The sequence below is a fragment of the Zea mays genome, chromosome 6 (genome assembly GCF_902167145.1).
Source record: "Zea mays cultivar B73 chromosome 6, Zm-B73-REFERENCE-NAM-5.0, whole genome shotgun sequence".
Taxonomy (NCBI): Eukaryota; Viridiplantae; Streptophyta; class Magnoliopsida; order Poales; family Poaceae; genus Zea; species Zea mays.
Genome location: NC_050101.1, coordinates 12,240,645 through 12,263,052, shown reverse-complemented (window position 1 = coordinate 12,263,052; position 22,408 = coordinate 12,240,645). Strand labels below are relative to the sequence as shown.

Here is a 22,408-nt window from a genome sequence, read left to right as displayed (position 1 = left end):
GAGGACCTATTGCCGAGGAAGGTCAAACAAGAGAGCAAGTGGCAGAGGTGCCCCGAGTGCAAGATATATGTGGAGAGGATCGGGGACTGTGTATTTATCATTTACAGGTACTGCTCACAAATAGAACATTCATTACACTGAGTACAAATGATGATCATCTTCTTTGTTCCAATTTACAGGTGCAGGCACTGCTTCTGCTACCATTGTGCATCCCCAATGTCTAGGGACAACCGTTGTTGCAAAACATGCAATCGAACCTGGGGAATGCCTTGAAATCGCCAAGCTCTCTACTTGAAGGAAAGAAACTAATATTATATGTGTTTGTGAGTAGGAGCGAGGAGTACATGCTTCTGTTTCGGCTGTTTGATGTGGACCCCGTCCATGTCTCCCTTCCTGGCGCGTGTTTGATGTGGCCTGTGTTTGGTCGTGCAGAACGCTGCTCGCGAGCAGGAGCGAGGAGTACATGCTTCTGTTCTGGCTACCTCTCGACGAGGTAATTGACGTGCGGCCAATTGGTGTCGGGTGATCCCTAACTCCTCCCTCCCTCCATGCGATCTAGCTGTTGACTTTAGACTGTGATCTATTTGTTTCCAGATTGGCAAAGAAATAGCACCTCTAATGTTAGGGTCCTGGCAGCACATTTGTGCGTAAGTTCTGTTAGGTTGGGTTGTGCATACGTGCTGATGATGAGGCTTTGCGGGAAAAACAAGAAGAAAAGTGGTGTGCGGTAGTTTAAAATTGTGATCGTGTTTTACAATATGTAGGTCCATTTGATTGTTGGTCGTGGTGCCAGCTCCAATCTTGATTCTGCAAGATAGAATTTAGCTGCAACAATTGTAAATAGTTTGGCCAGGTTACCTTTTGAGACAACTGTTACTAGCAATAATGTTCATTAATAGTTTTATTGTACATAATCTAGACAGTAGAATTAGCTTCAGACCATACTAGAGTATAGTCTTCTGCTGCTATTGAAGCATCCCGATCCTTTGGGACTCAAATGTGATACAATTAATAGTCCCAGGAGGCTAGTAAACACATTCATTACTTCAAATAGTATAGAGTTTAGATAAAATTTATTACAATACCGGGGTACAAGCTCTAGAGAGCCAAAATAAGAAGCGCAGTAGGAAAAATATACTAGCCCAAACCACAGGCAGAATTGGGTGCAGACACAGCCCTCTCAATCAAGCATAGCAGAAAAGAAGTCTTCGGCTGCTGAAAAACATAAATAAATCTGGGTGAATACACTAGGTATTCCGCAAGCCCACCCCGCTCCCGTAGAGAGAAAGAGACCTATAATATACATGCTTTATTTGGTGTAGTTGAAGTCACTCATCATTTTCTTAGAGAAAGGCAATTGTTGTAAGGTTTATCCCATAGTCTTAAAAGTAACCAAAACTCAACCACCACTAAGCTTCCCGCTCCCGTGGCCTTAGTTTCTTTATCAACACCCACTTCACCACTCTTTTCCCCTTTTATGAATTCAGAGAAACATCTCTAATTGTCATGCCATACCAGACTCGTCCATACCAATGGACACAGACTATTCGAATAGGTTTTTAACTCTGTGCAGAGGGGTACACTTTACCCACTAGCCCGGTTTCTGCGATCTCACCGTCGCGAGACCCGAATGCCGGATCTCTTTCCTTCCTCGTATGTCCTAACCTTAACGGTTATCAGGAAGGAGTCAGGCCACCACCATGTCCAAACCGGACAAAACTTTCCCCCTCCTTATCCTCCCGGTGCTCCCCAGCCTTCTTAACCCTGGGGTTGGACCGCACGAGTTCGGATTGAGTGACTGCCCACACAGTCTCAAGTGGTTGTACGATAAAGGAGTACAGGTAGTGAAAATGACAAGCCGGTCCTTATATGAGGGGATAATCCTTCTGCTCACGCCTAAACCAGCTGAGCCAACACCTTAGGCCCTCCCCTAAACCAGGGAGTCCCTGATCATCCCACTCCCAAGGTGATGAGGGTGAGTACCCTTCATCGCATAACTTTTCAAAAAGAGATTTTATTTGAAGAAACACATTGCCCTTCTTCCCAATCCATATTTCGTATCCAGAATGTACATGTTAATGCGGGCCATCTCTCACTCACAATGCAATATTCCCCCTGAGTTCCCGGCCTAGGCAGTGGTAGAGAGAATAGGTAATTTATGCATCAAGGGAAGGATGGACTTGCCTTCGTCGAAGCTTTCCTGGCACAAAAGATCTACCTCCGGGTGATCGAGCTCCGGCCCTTCTTCCGGGGCTACGGGTTCCGGGCCCTCGGTCCCCGCTTCTTCTAGTGAAAACAGTCAATAAAAAAATACATCAATCAGTGGTTTCACCATCATAGTGTGTCATTATTATTACATGTGACTCTAGAAAGTGTTTTGATGATTTTTGGTACATAAAATATTGAGAAAAACTAATTAGAGGAAAAAGGGCTGAAAAAAGGAAAAAAGAGAAAGGATTTAGGCGCTGGTGGGCCGGGGAGGGGGAATCTGGCCCAGCCGGGTGCAGGGGCGCGTGCGGGCGCGGGGCGCTGGCCCAACAGCGGCCCAAGGCGGGGAGACGGCGCGGGCGCGAGGGGAAAACATCGTCGCCGCGGGGCCCACGCGACAGAGAGAGCGGGAGGGGAAGACGGCGCCAACGGTCGACGGCGTGGGGCGAACCGGCCGTTTGCGGGGAGGAAAACCGGCCGACGGTGGCCTTGACGGCGATTCTCCGCCGATGGGTCAGTTCTCGGGCAACGGGCGGTTGCCCTAGCTTGGTGATGGTCTGGCGGACCTAGGGGTGGGCTCAATTTGGCTAGAGGGGGCAGGGAGGGGGTTGTCCGCGGGGAGGTGGCGGAGCTTCGCGGCGGGGTTGCCGTCGGTGAGCTTTGGGCAAGGAATCGGGGTGGGGAAGTGGTGTACTGCGTTCGTGGCGGTGTGGCGAAGCTAGTAGGCTTAAGCAATCGCTTGATGGACCAACAGAGGGGCAGGGAGAAGAGAGGGAAGGGCTCACCGGGGAGGAAGACGACGGCGGCGGCTCTTCCACGAATTGAGCTCGGACGAGGGGGGGAGAGGGGTGGCTGAGGCCGGTGCGGGGAAGGAGGAGCTCGGGGCGGCCCTTTTATAGGCGCCCGAGGGAAGGGGAGCGGCGGAGCTCCGCGGTGCCGGTGAGGCGCATCGTACCGGAGTTAATGCCGCACAGCGACGATGACAAGACCGCACGGCGGCGGTGCCGTGCAAGGACGCGGCCGCTGCGGCGAGGACGGGGTGGTGCCCAACTTCCCTGTGCGGCGAGAAGATGGGGGAGGGGACGGAGGTGATGGCCGGAGGTGACCGCGATGAGCCGTACGCGGGGAGGGGGAAGAAGGACGACGAAGTGGCTAACAGTTGGGGCCATACTGCCAGTGGGAGTGATCGCGAGCGAGAGCGAGGGGTGGGGCGAGGCTGATGGGTGGGGACGGTCCGTCAGCGAGAGGGAGCAAGGAGAGCGCGCGGGCGACTTCGCGCGCGAGCGGGCCGGCTAATGGGCCGAGGGGGGGATGCGCGGGCGCGCGGGAGGGAGGTGGCCGCGACATGGGCCATAGTTGGCCCAGCAGGGGGGAAAGCTTTTTCTTTTTCCTTTTTATTTTCTATAACTCATTTCATTTTTGTTTCTTTTCTTTTTGAACAAACTTATCTAGTGGATAATCTAGGTATTGAAAATAAAATCTAGGTGAGGTGCTCGTGATCAAACAAAGTGTATGCACATGATGGGAAAAATCTAAGGGAGTTTTGGGATAGAAAAAAGAAAGAGGGGAGAGGGTAGATTAGGGTTTCAAACCTGGGTTAGAATTTTGGGATGTTACAGCTATCAACAGCTGAAGGTACTATTCTGCCTTGTTCATACAGAGTTGCAAATCATACGACGATAATAACCCATCTTCAGTATGAGCAACTGGACAAAGCCCCCCAGAAAACGTTGTGCCCAGGATATCTGAACGTAAAGACAGGAGCAAAAGTCTAGACCAAGCAGTTTTGTCGAATCGCTCTGAATCGGAATGTGAATAACTAATTAATTGTCCTACCATGCCTATTACATGCTGGACACTGTAGCTACTCAGAGTCGCAGGAGATACTGCAAATTATTTTTTACCAGCATAATATGTAGAGTAGATCTGCTAGATTTCATTACACCCAAAACAACAGTAGAGACTAGATGTCTCTTCATTTCCATGAGCTCTCTCAGCAATGTCTTCATCTGCAAATACAGGAATATCCCTGACATGAATACAGTTGGTCATGTTGATGTATTCCTTAAAACCCTCTTCCATTTCCTGAGTGCCATTAGTTTTTAAATCTTCAAGCATATGAACTTTCTCAACAATGTCTTCATTGTCATGCACACAGTTGGTCGTGTTGTCATCTTCTGTGTGCAGCCATCTTCCATTTCTTGAGTGCAATTTACCGTTGGCTCTCCATTTGCACCAACTCTCTGAAATGTATTCATCTGCAGGCACATGAACAAGATTATCATTCACATGCTCTTTCTCATGGGAATATGTAGGCACACAATTATCATTGGTTATCTTATCATCACAAATTTCTTGATTGGCATATGATGTTAGGTCATTTGGTTGAAAACTTTGCTGAACTTCAATACTGCAATAATCGACAGAAGATGTGCTTCCTTCAAAAGGGTATATGCATTTTTTTGTGTTTGCAACATGATGTTGTACAAGAGGCTTCAACTTTTGATATGATATGAATATATTCATCGTCTAGCTAGAGATAGAACAGTCTAATCCCAGATCTAAACAACCTATGTATTTTGCGAGGGACCAATTTATTTAATGTTCATTTTTTCTGAACTTAGTACATTATCCACTTGTAGCCTTTTCTAGATTTTTTGTATATTTAGAATAGTTTGATTTTACCATGTTATACTTTCTTCTCTGCTGAAGCTGACTAATTATAACATTTTAGGAAATGCAGTGAGTCCTATTGTGCTGTAAAATTAAAAGAAAGCTGCTAGACAATTAACTCTCTGGTTGTCCTAAAAACACAGTATTTGGCTGGTGTAGTTTTTTTTGTTCAGACTGATAAACATGGGAATTTGAAGAGTTGTTCAGACTAATTATAAACATGTAACAATGGAGTTTGAACAATCCTATAGATTCGTTGTCTATGCTTGTGAGCATGCCTTTCTTTTGATGGTTCAAAAGTGAAGAAGTCCTACCTTGTCCTCATTTGTGGCACATCAGATTTTATCTACTCGTAAAAAAGGAATATAATTTTAAAAACTACATTAGCTACCTTGTGAATGCATTGAAGAATAAACTAACATGTGATTGGTTCAAACCTATAATATGTTCACCTCCTAACAAGGAAACAAGTACAAGTGACTCTGTAAAATAGACTATTAGTGATTCAGAAAAGCCTGATTGATGAATGATTACTTGAATTAAATTTTATCAGTTACATCAGAACATGTTTTAACAGTTTGGATCCTTTCTAGCATTGCTACTTGCTTTTTATCACTCTTTGAACGCAAGAGTTTTCAGTCTGCTCTTTGTAACTACCTATGAAGATAGGTTTCTTTCACAATGATAGAATTTAGAAGTTTCAATAGGCCAGTGAGTTGGATTTCTTTCTTCTCTGTTGGAGAGGGCAGTGAGTGTTGCTGCTACAGTCTTAGGAATGATGGTAAAGATGTTGAGCCTTCAGTTTTATTCCAAAGATGCTCTTTGTTACTTGTCATCCTTACACAACCTATATTAACATTAGTTTCTAATGACTTTTTGCCTAAATCTGGTGCCCTGATGTGTTTATTTAAATCTTACTATTACCATCTAATTAATATAGTTGCACAAAACCATGTTGGTTCGTCGACATTAGCTTCTTCCTTAAACAACTGTAGGGCGCCCGAATGGGCGCCTAATGTTCTAGTAAGATCTATAATATGGAGAGGAATAGGGACACAAGACAAGGAGAGAGAGAGAGAGGGTATGATAGATCGTGATACGGAGTCCTAAGATAAGCATTTTCAAAAGGAACGAGGTCATTATGATATGATGCATATGCACATCCAATAGGAGTTATATAACAGAAGCATTGATTGTGTTATCATGCTTATACTCTACCCATTAAGAACATCACACTAGTTCACACAAGTTCATCCTTAATTCACTTGTTTAAAATGAAATGTAACTAAGCAAACAAATGTGCAAAAATGAAAATGGCTAGAAAACACCTAAACTATTTATGTTTTTTTATTTTCATGGAAGCATATTGAAAAACAACATTATTGAAATGAATATGACACAAGTATTATAGGAATGTATAATAGGGTCCCTATTGGTCAATAGTAGATACTTTGTAGCCAAAAATGGTTATGAAGCACCATATCGCCATATGTAGGAATGGACATGATTCACCAGTAGTTCATGGAACATCTGAACCATACATAGGTGATAGGTTTAAGTTAAACATAGCTCATGTCAAAGTTGACATAAATTTAAAGTACACTTAGGTTCAATATGGTGGAGGGCTTTGTGGTAGAGCGGCACTTAAAGGGGTGGCAAGATGTGATTGTTGTCTATGGAGTACAATAGTGGGGAATTGGAATGGTGCAGCAAAGTTTGTAGGCGTCAAGGCATGCATTTCGGTGAGTTGGCTAAAGCATGGAGTTGGTGTATTTTGCATAGAAAACAACTTTTTCCAAAAAACATCAATTCCTTAAACAGCTAGAGATGTCAAATTGTTTATTATTTCTACTAGTATTTTTGTTTTTCTCAAAAATGTAATAGAGTCACATAAATGAGCCATGATAAATAATATCGGCCATTTCCACTTCCAGCCCCCAAATAACTAACCATTACATCATTTCTATTTCTTTACAAACCAGCTAGTGAATCACAACATTCTAGTAGGCTCCCTATATCCATGAATACTATAGAAGGAAACATATACACAGTGATGAGGAACAAAGATCAATGTTATTTTTTTTTGTTTAGGTAAAGTGAAATTGTTTTGCAGTTTGCAAGAAGTTGCCTTTCATGTTTGGAGAGAGATGTGGAATATAATTGTATTAATTAGCTTGTACATATTTGAGAACGCATTGGACAATCAATGATGTGGTAAGTGTAGATTCCCTGTTATATGGACAAGTTCACCCTAAAAACACATCAATGTCTCTACATGACCAATAAAATTCTCTTTATACTTGGAAAGTATATATAATGAAAAAACATATTAATCATCTATGAAACATTGGGCAACGACACAAATCTATGAGGTTGAACCCACTAGTAAATAAATGAATTTTACTAATGGTAGAAATTAATCTTTAGTCATTTCGTTAGTCAATGTATGGCCAATATATAGAAATGGTGCATTTCCACTTGCAACTATGCTAATAGGGGCATTTGGACTAATAGTTGCATTATACTAATCACATGTGTAAAGCATTTTATACTCAAGACATCTATGTTTTGTCCATGATATTATTGTGATAATGAAAAGAAATACTTATTGCAAGTCCACGACCACTTGACCATCCAATGATTCATGAGTGATCTTAGAAATACATAGAGGACAATGTATTGTTTGGCACTTGCAAGGTAGTTCCATGGATCAAGGATTCTCTAGTAGTCATATCAGTTAGGATGGTGAGGAATGGTTCTATGGAAATTTTGCAAGTTTAAACAACAAGGATAGATCCTTTGGTAGTCAAGATCTCAGTAATGATGACCTAGATAACATTGGTGCCAACAATGTAGTCCATATGGTTGAGAAATCTAGATGAGATGGTGCATGATGTCTTAAGGTTTAATTTTATGAGTACATTGATCTAAGTTCAAAGAGTTGAATATGTTAATGGTAGATGTGAGGACCAACTCTATTTGAGCTACAAGGAAAAGTACACAATGTTCTGCACTTCTCACAAGCTATTCTAGTTGAAGGAAACACATAATTGGATTGATTGAAGCCTCCATGAGTTGCCACATTTTCTGAGGATACATGATTCTAAAGAGGAATGTGATAATCAAGACCACATATTTGGCCAAGAAAATTGTTTTCCCTATGGGATTAGATGTTAAGAAAATGCATGCTTGTTGGAATGGCTATGTCTTGCTTAGTGATGATACAAACAAAACAACGATTGAGTGATGAGAATAGGAGGTATTTAATGGGCACAAAGAAGGACACAAGATTGATGTTGATCTATAGCATCCATTTGATGTTGATCATAAGTGTGGTGCCATTGAAGTATGTTTTTATGATCCAAGGAATATTTAGTTTTCAACTACATGGATGGTATGGAACCATTTGGTCACATGACACATATCATATATGGCTTGTGTTGTTATCTATCTACAACCTTCCACCCCTTTTGTGAAGCAAGAGAAAATATATGATGATATCAAATCTGATCTTAGGTATACATTAGCTAGGGGATGACACCAACATATGTATACCTGTGGAGGATCTAAAGATACTCAGGTCATATGGTATTAAAATAAATGATACGCTTAAGTGAAAGTCACTCATTCTATGTGTCATTGTGCGGTAAGCACCATAACTTGTGTTTTGGGACATTTCTTGCTTGTCTGAGCAGTTTAGATGACACCAAGATTGCTTCCGGTGCTTAAGTGACACCAAAAAACGCTTGTTGAATAACTCATAAAAATTGGTGTACATAAGGCATCATCATTTCCTTCCCCAATCTCATCCATCCTTGCACATGAAATATTAGTTTGAGGGCATGAGAGATAGACTCTACTCCAAGACAATTCCTTGGCAATATGATATTAGGCATTTTTCTGTTAGTGGTTTTCCTACTGCGTTAAAACCAAGTGAACCTTTTGACGGGACATTTTACAAAAGATGACATAGTAAGATGATACTGTGGTTGACTGCAATGAACTGTTATCACGCCGCACAGGAGAAACCCGAACAGTTCGCTCCTAAAGAGGAGAGAATGTTCGACGTTGTCGATAACCTGTTTTGAGGCGCCGTGATTGGCGCTCTTGCCAACAAGTATGTTGATTCTTATCTAACGTGTACATCTGCAAAAGGGTTATGGGATGCATTAGATGAGAAGTTCGGTGTTTCTGATGCTGGTAGCGAATTGTACATCATAGAGTAGTTGTTTGACTACAAGATGGTGAAAAACCATCCTGTAGTTAAACAGGCTCATGAAATACATGCACGGGCTAAGGAACTCGAACAGTTTCTATGTGTCTTGCCTGACAAGTTCGTGACTGACGGTATTATCACTAAGTTGCCACATTTTTGGATGGATTTTGCTACCACTCTAAAACATAAGAGACAAGAGTAAACATGGTTGTTAGTGAGACCGTAGAAGTAACATTGGGGTATGCTAATCTTTTACCTACTGTTGTTTCAGTGTGTCAACCAGTGTCATCTTATACATCAAAGCACCATATACTGGACATGCATCCAAATTCTTGCACTTCTGGCCATGGTATATATTGACGCAAGTATTAATTAGGATACTTCTGGCCATGGTATATACTGCATCCAATCACCAAACGGCCGGGATTAAAAGGCCTCTCTAGACTTTGCCTGTGGAGCTAACCTTTAGATTTGGGACTAAGGGGGTGTTTGGTTAGAGGGACTAAAGATTAGTCTCTAGTTTTTAGTGTCATTTAATCTCTTTTTTTTTTGCCAAACACTAGGACTAAAATATGGACTAAAAATTAAAATGATTTAGTCTTTAGTCCTTCACATATGTGCTAAAAGGGACTAAACCATATTAGTTCCACATTTACCTCTCATTTAGTTCAATTATACTAATAGCAGGAGAATATTAAAGGCTATTTTAGTCTTTTTATGAGTCATTTAGTATATTCTTACTATTTTTAGCCCCTATAACCAAACATGTTAGAGACTAAACTTTATTCCCCTAACTAAACTTTAGTCCCTAGACTAAAAAAACATGGCCTAATGCTATTAGGCTCAGATCAAACTCTAGTTAGGACTGAAGTGCAAAACCGAAGAGCTTGGTTCTCTATTAGTTTAATTTGGCATCATGAAAGGAACAATGAATTGCATGCATGCAGTTGATCTCGTGAACTTGTGCATGATCCTGTCCTATCGGCGGGTTAATTCCTCCTGCTGATCGTTCACTGGACTTGATCCCATTCCCACGACACGCGTGAAGTAAAGTGCCGCAGTGCACGTGATCCCATTCCCATCCATATATATACCTGCACTGGATCTGGCATCCTGTTCGTTATTCAGCTGTACGTAGTAGTACGTTAAACAGCAGATGCATTGGATACTAAGCTAATAAGGCCAGAAAACGGGCTGCGTGATTTGGTAAATCAGATTTGTATATATATGGTCGCATGCTGCCATGTTTTAATGGTCTCATTCATGCATTACTGATGAGAAACAAACGGTTAATTACATTACATTTGACCACATCACCACCTTAATTATTATAATTACAGTCCACGTACCACAGCACGCACAAGAACACTGAACACTAGTCGATCGTCGTAGTATCTACCTGCTGCGCCTTGCCAACTGGTTGTTAATATATCATCCTAGCTAGTTCCTGGACGCCAATATAATCGAGACCGCCGACGACGACGGCCGCGGCGGGGTGCAGACGAGGCAGGCGAGGTAGAAGACGGCGGAGTCGACAGCGCCGCAGCCGGGGGCGAGGTAGCCGCGCTTGAACCGGCGGCCCTGGTTGTGGTGGTCGGCCTTGGCCTCGCTGCACCGCAGGATCCGCGCCTTGATCGCCGCCATCGCGTCGGCCCGCCGCCGCCTCCTCCTCTTCATCAGCTAGAAAGCAAGCAAGCGAGCAGCAGCTTCAGTGTACCAGTGAATATCACCCGCGCCACGTCACGTGTCGGCATGGCGTTGCTGCAGCGGCGGAGCAAGGAGCCCGTTGCGTGCCTCCTCCTGATACGTGCACCACGATTCGCTCCGTGCAGAAGCTGCTCTTACCGAGAAACCAAATCAAGATCCGTTTCCCCCGGGCCAGACGCTCCGTGCACAAGAAGGCGTGTGGCCGGGTGCATGCATGTCTGCTTTCTCGATAAGGAATGGCAAATAATCACGAGTATTTACGGGTATTTATATCGTTTACCCCATGGATATCTGACACGTTAGTCATCCGGATTCCATACACTATCTTAAACTTGCATTTTTTTAAAAAAAAAATTCATCCACGATATGTTGTTTGGTGTTGAAATTTCCGTTTAATGTTGCTAAAATGGTGATAATTTTGAATTGTGATAAAATTATTGTTTGGCGTTGAATACTGAAAATGTAGTGGATGGGTGGGTAACAGGTATTCACCACATACCGGATAGTAGACTGATATGGGTATAAGTATAGATCCATATACACGAAGGTATATATAGATACGGAGCATTTGGCGGCCGCCTCGGTGGTGGGCGGCACAAATCCTCTGCTCGGGAGCAGAACATGCATGTATGTTCCATTGAATCAATCAACAAGGTCCATAATTCATGAATAAGCTTGCTTTGTTGACCACTCACGCCACGCTACCAGCCTTTGAAGCCACTGCACTTCGCTCCCGCGCGCCTTGCATTGTGTTGTCCCTCCTCCTGGACCTGAATTGACCGCTTCCTTTTGCTTGAAACCTTGACCTAACCAAAGTGTGCGAATGATATCAGCTAGCTAACCCTGCTAGCCTAGCTAGAGCTAGCTAGAATCCAGCACTCCTCGCTTTTCTTGCTTCCAAGCCAGTATCAAATTAAAACACGGCTCCATATCACACTCTGTCTGTGGCAGCAAACACACGTAAGCCAAGGAGAAGAAGACCCTTATGGGTCTAAGTGTTTAACTCCTAGCTCCTTGCTGTGTGATCGATAGATGTGTGTATATATGCACATACATGCATGGTTAATTAAGTTGCAACGACGACGACGACCATGGAGACTGTGTTCAAGTGGAGAGCAAGAACAGGAGGCGGAGTCTCGCTGATCCATCTCCTCGTCCGGTGTTTTGCAGTGTCAGCTGCCATCTTGCTGCTGGCAGATGGGAGGCATGCTGATGCCGTAGATCCCGCCGCACCCGTGGAGATACAGCAGACAGGCAGCAGCAGCGAGGTGGCCGACGAGCAGCAGTGGCGGATGGTGAGGACCAGGGGGAACCAGTTCGTCGTCGGCGACGACGACGACCACAGGCCGTTTTACGTGAACGGCTTCAACACGTACTGGCTGATGATCCTCGCCGTCGACCCGTCCACCAGGGGCAAGGTCACGGAGGTGTTCCAGCAGGCGGCGGCGGCCGGCCTCACGGTGTGCCGCACCTGGGCCTTCAACGACGGCGGCTGGAGGGCGCTTCAGAAGTCGCCGTCTGTCTACGACCAGGATGTCTTCAAGGTAGTAATTAATTATAAGATAATATATATACTATACATGCATGGTTGTGGAGCCTGCGTGGCCACGATCGAAGCCTACTACGATTTTCGCGCGAAAAATCGCAGCATTTATTTGAAACCGGCCGGCCTTAAGTGAGATGCAATGCAAGGATACATGCTTGCTTAGCTTATTAATGGAGATTTGATTTGTTTATGCATGGACGCACGTACACGACGAAGCTAGGCGCTGGATTTCGTGGTGAGCGAGGCGAGGAAGTACAGGATCAGGCTTATACTGTCACTGATCAACAACTGGGACAGCTACGGCGGCAAGGCGCAGTACGTCAAATGGGCCGGGGACGACGCCGCCGCCGACGGCGGCCGCCTCAACATCACCGCCTCCGTTGACGATGACTTCTTTTCCGACCAAACCGTGAAGGTCTACTTCAAGAACCACGTCAAGGTAGCTGTTCTTTTTTATATATTGGTTATTATTAGTAGTATTACTACTACTGACAATTTACCAACGCGATGTGTGTGTGTGCATACACTAGAACATGCTGACGAGGGTGAACACGTACACCAGTGTGATGTACAAGGACGACCCGACCATCTTCGCGTGGGAGCTCATGAATGAGCCGCGCTGCACGTCGGATCCAGCCGGGAACAAGCTGCAGGTACGCGTACGTGCACGGTGCATCGCAATCGCATGTAGATAGATCGATCGATCCATCCATCGAAATCGTTTTTGATGTACGTACACAGGAGTGGATCCAAGAGATGGCGTTCCATGTGAAGTCCATCGACCCGGACCACCTGCTGGAAGTTGGCGGCTTGGCGCAGAGGGCTTCTACGGGCCCTCGTCGCCGTCACGGCTTCCGGCCAACCCGAACGCCTATGCTGGCCAGGTCGGCACCGACTTCATCCGCAACCACCGCGTCCTGGGCGTCGACTTCGCCTCCGTCCACATCTACCCAGACACCTGGTTCGTCGTAATACGCCTGTGCCATTACGTACTTGGTAGCTAGAGGATGATCAGGTGATGATCCGCGGTGATCCTTGGTAACCAGGATGCCGGGCGCGACTCTGGAGGCACGGCTCTGGTTCGTGGACTCGTGGATGGAGGCGCACATCGCCGACGCCGACGGCACGCTGGGCATGCCGGTGGTGTTCACGGAGTTCGGGGCGTCCACCACCAAGGCCCGGAGCGGCTGCTTCAACGCGACCACGAGAGACCAGTTCATCCAGGCGGTGTACGCGCGGCTCCTCAACTCCACGCGGCGTGGCGGCGCCGGAGCGGGGGCTTTGCTCTGGCAGATGCTCCCGCTGGGGACCGACTACATGGACGATGGCTACGGCGTCGTGCTTCCCAGGGCGGCGGCCACTGCCCGGATCATCTCGGCGCACTCCAGGGACCTGGCCATTTTCAACTCGAGGTGCGCCTGGAGCTGCCGCTGGGGGTGCAGGAGGCGGGGGCACAAGTCGGAGGATCCTGATGTTGATGATGACCTGCCGCTCGTCGAGGATAAACAACGAGAAGCATAGAATTAATACTACTAATGAGAGATAAATGGCCGTGCGTTGCTACGGAGCAAAAATATTTAAAAATGTTGATAGAAAAGGCATATAGATAACTCTATTTCATCATACAATTGATACAAAAGTAGCAGTTAAATTGCCAATGACATGTGATGCTAAGCATCACCACTCTAGGAGACCACTCTAGGAGATGTCCAAATCTCAGAATTACCTCGTCTCAAATACCGGAAGGTGTAGACTGGATTATAGCCTTTTAGAACATAACTATTGTATTTGTGCATGTTCACTAACTCAACGCTCCCCGTTAGAATAAACTGAAGTAGCACCAAAGGTGCAAAGAGCCATCCAATTTTGTCCTGTAGTGTTGCATCTAGAATAAGCCAATTAATATGAACATTGCAACAGTTACAACCACATCTGTCAGAAACGGGTATTGGCTGTTTCCTCCTCATGCTGCTTAGATACCTCCTTGCCTTCTCATTCCGAATCTGTAGAACAACAAACAAAAAAGGTTTGAGACTTAGCAATAATTTATGCTAGAATTTTTTACATGTCTCAATATATCCATAAATAATAAACCATACCTGTGAAATAGTATCTGCTGATGGTGTACCCAGGAGATCAGTCATCAAATCCAACTGGTGAACCACATTTTTACCAGGGAATAAAGGCTTCCTAGTCAAAATCTCCGCAAAAATGCAACCGATGCTCCACATATCGATAGCCGGTGAATACTGCACAAGAGAATCGTGTTAATATCATAGGGATAACATAAGCATTTTAAAGTTAACGCTGAAGGTGGAGAAAACAAAAAAAAGACCAATAAGCTTAATAAAACAACAGTATGAGAAAAAATGGGTACCTTACTAAAGAAAGATCCACACAGCTCAGGAGCCATGTACCATCTAGTCCCGGCCTACCACTCTTTTTGGTCTAGCTGCAAGATTGGCAGAGATGAAGCATGTCAGGAAAACTTAGGAGTGACTGAAAAAATAGACTGATGGGTAGCCACAGATTAGGAAATGTGACCAGTTACCTGCTGGAATCCTTTGAGCAACCTGGGAGGTTGCTGCTGGACCTTCCTTTGCAGGAATTGGAGTAGAGTGAACGGTTGTTGTCCTGCAAGCAGCAAATCAAGTTCAGCAGTCAACTTTGAGCGAATTTTCTATGACACCCCAGGCCAACAAGGAAACACGTCATCAGATCATCATCCTATATCTAGTTGATAAATCCTATTGAGTAGCTAATGGATTACCCTGATTTATCAATCTCAACAACCGAAAAATGACTTGGAAGGAAAAGAAGGTATATGTTACCTTGGGAGAGAAACATGTTTCCTGTCAAGCGCGACATTCCTCTCTCCATTTTCTTCTAAGCTAGCAAATTGCCTACGGAACCTGTCAACGGCGCTGCAAAACCAAAAAAAATCAAGAATTATTAAGGATGTATGTCATGAATATTACCGCACTGAAACAAAATAACAAGAGAGAAAAGTAACTAAAAAGATATAGTCAAGGTAAGAACCTGGGATATAGAAAACTCGTCTTTTCAGACCCTTCTTGTAATCCTTCAGAAGTTGAGGATGGTACTGCAGTATCTCCTGGAATATAAGTTCCTTGACGTCCTCTTTGGTAAGCTTCTGTTCAAACTCAAATTCCATTTTCGAAATTGGCTGACAGGATGGTTCCCTCTCTACTTTTGCAATGCCTTTGAATTGTAGGGATCAACCAATGCCTGCTCATGCATACATCAAAGTTATTTTTGTTAGAATATAATTCTGCAAATGTTGGGGTCGTGCTTCGGTGCGCCGAAGGTCTCACACGAAGAAGCAGCTTCGGCTGAAGTCGTCTCCAAGAGATGGCCGAAGGTCCCTTTTCATGGAGCTTCGGCGTTTTAAACCGACATAGAGATAGAATGACCTTTTTATACATATAGGTCTGAGTCAATGCTGTAAACTTTCGCAAGGGGCATAATTGTAATTTGTCACAGGCTGCGACCTGTGCCTATAAATAGATGAACAGTACCTCTGTACTGTTCACGCGAACCTGCTTTTTGCCTTCGCATCACATTCGTACTTTTTGCCTTCCGCAAGACCGAAGGTACATTTGTACTTCAAAGTCATTTATATTCATCAATACAAGTAGAGATAATTCTATGATAGTATTTACATGTTTATTTCATGATTTATGTGAATGCTTTATTCTTCATTGTTATGCTTACGAAGGTATGTTCTTTATAACCTTCGTCCGAGATGCTATATATCCCGAAGGGATATATCGTCATGAAGGACGAAGGACCTTAATACTTAACATTTTCTGTGTTGCCTTGTTCTTAATTCGAAGCATTTGAGAACAAGTCCCCAACATTGGCGCCCACCTCCGGTGAACTCACTTCCACTTCGAGTTTTTTGAACACCTTCGGAAGCTATAGACTCTCGCTATGGCGCCGAAGAAAGCTTCAGCGACTGGGGCTGCAGCACTGCAATCGCTGGACCCCAACCAGCTCAATACTTTGCTAGGAAGCCTCCTCAGACCCTGGAGAAGCTGCTCCAAAGGATGGACGAGTACATTCGTGTTGACAATGACTTTCGCCAAAGAAGGGAGGAGGCCTTCAGATTTTCTGAAATGACCAGGGGCTTCGGAGGAAGATCCTATCCGAGGTTTCGGGGCAACAACAAACTTTCTTCCGGACACCAGCTCCAAAAGGCAGAGGCGCCAGGGGCTTCGGCGGAAGATTCGGAGATCAATCAAGGAAACTGTTTTGCTTGTTCTGGGGAGAAAGCAAGGGCCATACCACCAGGACGTGCCATATTACAATCCAGAAGCAAAAGGAAATAGCCGAAGCTGCATCTCAACAACCTCAGCCGAAGCAGGTCATGCATACTGCTTCGTATCATCCACCTTACATCCCACAATACATAGACAACCACCCTGCAGCTTCTGTAGCTTCGGCAAGTCAACCTCAAGCTTCCTGGCAGCAGCCTCCGCCTCCACCTCCATTGCAACAGGGTCAACAGCCAGAAGGGAGTCAATATGCCCCACACCAAAGGGATTTCAGAGAACAATCCGAAGCTCGCACAGTCAACAGCACTGTGCCAGAACCGAAGCACACTTATTGACACATATCCTACCTTTGATAGCAGTCTTTTCTATTCAGTTTTATTTTCTGTGAAACAAAGAACATTGTTAGTTTTCATGTAATAATTTCGTTGTTTCCCACGAGGAAAACCCATTTTCTTCACAGGCTTTACCCCATTCAAGTTATTATTCGGAGACGAAGCAATAACCCCGGAAGAAGCCAAAGCTGGATCAATAAGAGTAGTAGCTTCGGCAGAATCACGTCCCGAAGATGCTTGCCTTGTGAAGAAGGATGCTTTAGAAGGGATCAGGCTTCAGGCCGTGGAGAATATCAATAAATATCAGGCTGAAACAGTTAAATGGCGAGATAGAAAAGTCCGGCTAAAAAATATTGAGCCAGGACACTTGGTGCTTCGGAGAGTGGCCAATCCGGATACAGTGGGCAAATTGCAACTGAAATGGGAAGGGCCTTTCTTAGTAGCATCTTCGTCAAGGCCTGGTTCGTACAGACTGAAGGACATGAATGGCAATGAAATTCCAAGATCTTGGAATGCGGATGAGCTTCGGCGGTTTTATGTATAACTCGATGTAATTTTGACTTTTCTTTTCTTTTTCATGGCACCCTTTTCCTTTCTAAAGGGGGAGAAAGGTTTTTAATGGGGCCATCTTATGTAATTTCCTTTTTAGTTTTATAAGAGCAAAATCCCCCAAAGAATGTAAATGTAAAAGCTGAGAGCGCACCATCGAGTGCCGAAACTAAAAAAGAGAAGAAGCTCCAAAGACGTCCCTAAGGGGATGCAGAGCTCACAGCGAAAAGTCAACGCTGATTCCGCCGAAAGTAAAAGGCGAAGAAGCTCCAAAGTCGTTCCTAAGGGAATGCAGAGCTTATACCGTCTAAGTAAAAGACGAAGAAGCTCCAAAGACGTCCCTAGGGGGATGCAGAGCTTACAGCGAAAAGTCAACGCTGATACTGCCTAAGTAAAAGGCAAAGATGCTCCAAAGTCGTTCCTAAGGGAATGCAGAGCTGACGTGTGTTTTGCTCCTAAGAAAATGATGGATGAGTGTGGCTTCGGATATACGCTTCGGACATTCATTTGCACATTACATTACATCATGGCATTTGCATACATAAGCATTCATTCATAGCATTTATGTACCAAAGTGGTTGCTTCGGCAAAAAAAGAGAATTGGTTTTTTATGAATCGTTGTGTAAAAGTAAAAGCTTCGGAAGAAGGAAGAAGTAGTCTTTTATGTTTTGCTATGTAAAAGCTTCGGAAGAAGGAAGAAGTAGTCTTTTATGTTTTGCTATGTAAAAGCTTCGGCAGAAGGAAGAAGTAGTCTTTTATGTTTTGCTATGTAAAAGCTTCGGCAGAAAGAAGAAGTAGTTTTTTATGTTTTGCTATATGAAGAAAAGCTTTGGCAAAAAGAGGAAGCGGCCGTTTAGGCTTCGTTGTGTACGAAAAGAAGGGAAGGTGTTTTTTCGCCTTCGGCTCAAAATACTGATTTCGTCCACATCAAAGCGACTCAATCGAAGGGTAAGAATATATTACAAGGTATGTACAAAGTTCCTTGAGAACAGTTCAATTGTATTTACAAAACTTGTTACAAAAGTATCCTGAGTTTTTTCCTATAGTACATTTCTAATGATCTTCATTAAGCTTCAGCTTTGGCGACAGTTTCGGCGACATAACTTAGGCATCATCTTCACCTTCGTCATCCTACATGAGTCAAGGAATCATAAGAATCAAGCCCAAAGGAAAAGGTAAGCACGAAATGTCATTTCTTACTGGTTTAAGATGACTTCGGGCTTCGTCTCCAGCTTTCTCTCGCCCGCCCTTTGTCCATACCATTTTTATAAATCTATTGGAGATACTTCGGGCGAGGTCGGGCATATCATCCAGGATTGATGAAGATAAGGTAAAGTTGGGCCTGTTGACAACCTTTCCATGTTCGCAACCGGCCTTCAGAAATGCAGCAGCGGTACCCCGAGAAGCTACCCAGGCACAGAAGTCGCCGTGCCCGGCTATAACTTCGTCAAGCTCTTCGATTTCAGCTTCAATATGATCGAGGGCCTGGGGTAAATTTTCCGCCGAAGGGTTAAATTTCCCACTGCTGGCTCCAACAGAGTAAAATATCTTCTTTAATCGTCCAATACAATTATTGCCAAAGTTCAAGCATTTGTCTTGAAGGCTTGTTAATGCTTTCTTCAATTCTGAGCTGGTCTGGACTTCGGCTTTAAGCTTCGAATTCAGTTCTAGCTTCTCCTGATCAAATTGTTTTGATTGATTGATAAGCTTCGAATTTAACTCTAATATTTTAGCCTCAGTTTCAGCCAGCAAGCCTTCGGTCGATTGGAGCTCGAAGTCTTTCCTTTCAATGATGGCAGATTGCTCTTTTATTTTGCTTTCCAAGTTTTCAATTATAGCTTCGTGCTTTTTGTCCTCCAAGTCTTGTTGCATCTTCAGAGCTTTGCTCAGTAGCATGCTCTGAACAGAAACAACTTATGTTAAGTAATATTTTCATTGTTAACGGCAATAAAAACCAGAGAAAAAGGTTGTTTACCTTGAAGTTAGAATAAAACAAGCTGCCAACGATATGTTGTCGTCGGTAGCGGCTGATGTCTGTCTCTAGCTTCGGAAAACCGATACTCTTCGATAGAGTACCGATTACCTTAGCTCCAGTCTGGTCTCGAATACAGCCTAGTTTTTCATCATCTACACCCCCAAATAGGAGGGCACCTGACTTGTAGCCGCAAGACTTGGCGTAGTCTTTAAGTTCTTCTATTTCGTCCTTCGTCAGTTTTTGCCCAACTAAGTTCTGGAAAGAGTAGGCTTCGTCGTCCGAAGGGTCTTCGGCTATTTCTTTTCCTTTCTCAGGCACTGTGGCCATGGTTTTTTCAGTAGTAGCACCAGCTCCTTCCGCAGCCATGTCTTCCAAAATCTTGTTGATATTCTTAATCGTGGTTTCTAAGTTTGTATCTTCGGCTGTAGCGGCTTCGGTAGCCGCAACCTCCGAAGCTACGCCTTCGACGATTGCTGTACCTTCGGCAGCTGCCGTTTTTTGGATTGATGCCCTTGGCGGCGTCTTGTCGATAACCTCAGTTACCGCAATAATTCTTTGCCGTTTGGGTTTGTTTATCTTCGATTGATCCGGCTCGTCCACCTTTTCAAAAAGCTTCGTCAGTTGGAGCCCTAATGGACTTAGCTTCGTAGGCATGGGTTCAGTCATTACCTTTAAAATTTCCTCCACGTCGCTGGTAGAAGGCGGTGTGGGGGTCTCCTCTTCTTCGGGTGATTTACGCTTCGGAGCAGATATTTTTCTTTTCTTGAGAACTTTCTTCTCCTTTGCTGGTATTTCTTCGTCTCTGATCAGAGCTTCGGCTACTCTTTTTCTTTTGAGGCCCTCGGCGCCCTTGTTCAATTGTTCGTAGTCTGGGTATTCGAAGCCTAGGGCGTCAAGCACTCGGTTCAGCCTTCGTTTCGGTCGGGCACCGAAGGCTGCTGTCATTAGTTGATCCTCTTTTTTGGAGTAATTCCCCAGGATTTCGTTGCACATCACCTCAACAGTGTCTAACCATTCTTTGCAGGGTTTTTTGAAGAACTTCTTGAACTTGAAGTAATAGGGAAGCCGGACAAGCTCCCCCTTCTTCTTCTCTCCCTCCAGCTTCGGCATCTCCCACTCTTTTAGAGTAGGGAAAACTCTGAATGCCAAGAACTCTTGAACTAGATCCCTGGTGCCAATATGTTCTGAGATAATTTCAAATTCACCCAGAGCAGCCCAGGTGGGACCTTTTAGGTCGCCAATGTGGCATTGTGGCCTTGTCTCTCCGAAGGTTAACTCCAGAGGGCTTTGAACCAATTTTTCTTTGTCTTCATCGACTTTTACATAAAACCACTCAGATTTCCAACCTGCTGGCCATTTGCTTCGGTAGCTGATGACAGGACACTTTGTTGTCTTCCGGTAGGCAAAATTATAGCAACCGAAATTATCATGTAGCCCATCTTTTCTGGCCTTTGTTTGGTAATGTAATTCGTGAGCTCGGCAGAAGCTGTCAGCAAATGGTTCCACAGCTTGGCTTCGGAGGGCCCAGATATAAACATTGAGCCTAACGATGGCGTTAGGAGTCAATTGATGAAAGTAGATACCAAACCTCCTTAGTATCTCCGCAACAATACCGTGGAGAGGGAATCTAAGCCCGGCTTTTAAAAAACTCTTGAAAATAACAATCTCATCCTTCCTTGGCTTCGGGGTGGTTTCTTCTTCCCCGAAGCGGAGTAGCTTCTTCTGGTCCTCATTGAAATAACCTGCTTTCACCATCTTCGAAAGGTCAGCTTTTGAAACAGTTGATTTCCCAAAATCCAGGTGACTGGGCTTGCTGGGCGTAGCAAGGTGATAGTCATCTTCGGAGTCAGTCCCTTCAATGTTTTCTTCTCCTTCGGCAGTTGTTGGGCCTGCTTCAGCAGCAGGCATTTCTTCTGTAAGTAGACCGGAACGCTGCATTGCTTCGGAGATGGGCACAGTGTCTGAACCTTCGGCTTCGTCTCCCTCACGTACAACTTTGGCAGTAGATCGTATTCTCGCCATTTGATTCTAAGTTTGGGAAGTCAAAAACTTTTTCCTTTTTTTCTCTCTCCGAAGCTCTTCTTTCTGACGAAGCGGACGTTGAGGAGCACCTTCGTTCGATTCTGAGACTTAAGCTTCGGCTATGGTGAAAAATTTTGGCAGCGAAACAGTGCAAATAGCAATGAATGCTGTGGTAACTTCACACCCACCTGTTTGTTTATATAGTGCTGCAGGTAGGAAGGCGAAGCGGTGGAACTGTTACACCAGGCGCGCAGTAACTCATACCCGCTGTGCAGTGGACCGCAAAGACCAAACAGTAACTATACAAAGTGGGCTTGGCACGCGCTCGGAAGTCGGATCGTTTCTCCGCAACGAGCTCAGGGAAGGTGTTTTTTGGACCTTCGGCTTCCCGAAGCTGAAGAGGCTTTTTTCACGGGTCAAGCTCGTTACGAAGAACGATCTAGCACCGCGAAAGGGGCTACTGTTGGGGTCGTGCTTCGGTGCGCCGAAGGTCTCACACGAAGAAGCAGCTTCGGCTGAAGTCGTCTCCAAGAGATGGCCGAAGGTCCCTTTTCATGGAGCTTCGGCGTTTTAAACCGACATAGAGATAGAATGACCTTTTTATACATATAGGTCTGAGTCAATGCTGTAAACTTTCGCAAGGGGCATAATTGTAATTTGTCACAGGCTGCGACCTGTGCCTATAAATAGATGAACAGTACCTCTGTACTGTTCACGCGAACCTGCTTTTTGCCTTCGCATCACATTCGTACTTTTTGCCTTCCGCAAGACCGAAGGTACATTTGTACTTCAAAGTCATTTATATTCATCAATACAAGTAGAGATAATTCTATGATAGTATTTACATGTTTATTTCATGATTTATGTGAATGCTTTATTCTT

General features: G+C 44.5%; 2 protein-coding genes across 2 annotated transcripts; one reads left to right on the top strand and one right to left on the bottom strand.

Annotated features, from left to right (window-relative positions):
• Positions 1 to 11,705: 11,705 nt before the first annotated feature.
• On the top strand, positions 11,706 to 14,089 carry LOC103628997 (putative mannan endo-1,4-beta-mannosidase 5). Its single transcript, XM_008650203.4, is given in 6 exon segments — positions 11,706 to 12,348; positions 12,571 to 12,789; positions 12,881 to 13,003; positions 13,092 to 13,160; positions 13,163 to 13,311; positions 13,397 to 14,089. Coding segments are annotated over 6 exon segments (1,488 nt in total). The 5' UTR covers positions 11,706 to 11,895; the 3' UTR covers positions 13,872 to 14,089.
• On the bottom strand, positions 14,036 to 14,769 carry LOC103628996 (mitogen-activated protein kinase 8; the record flags this gene model as incomplete). The annotated part of the gene is made up of 3 exons (XM_008650202.4): positions 14,036 to 14,353; positions 14,450 to 14,599; positions 14,728 to 14,769. Coding segments are annotated over 3 exons (510 nt in total), but the record flags the coding sequence as incomplete, so codon positions are not given.
• Positions 14,770 to 22,408: the final 7,639 nt, after the last annotated feature.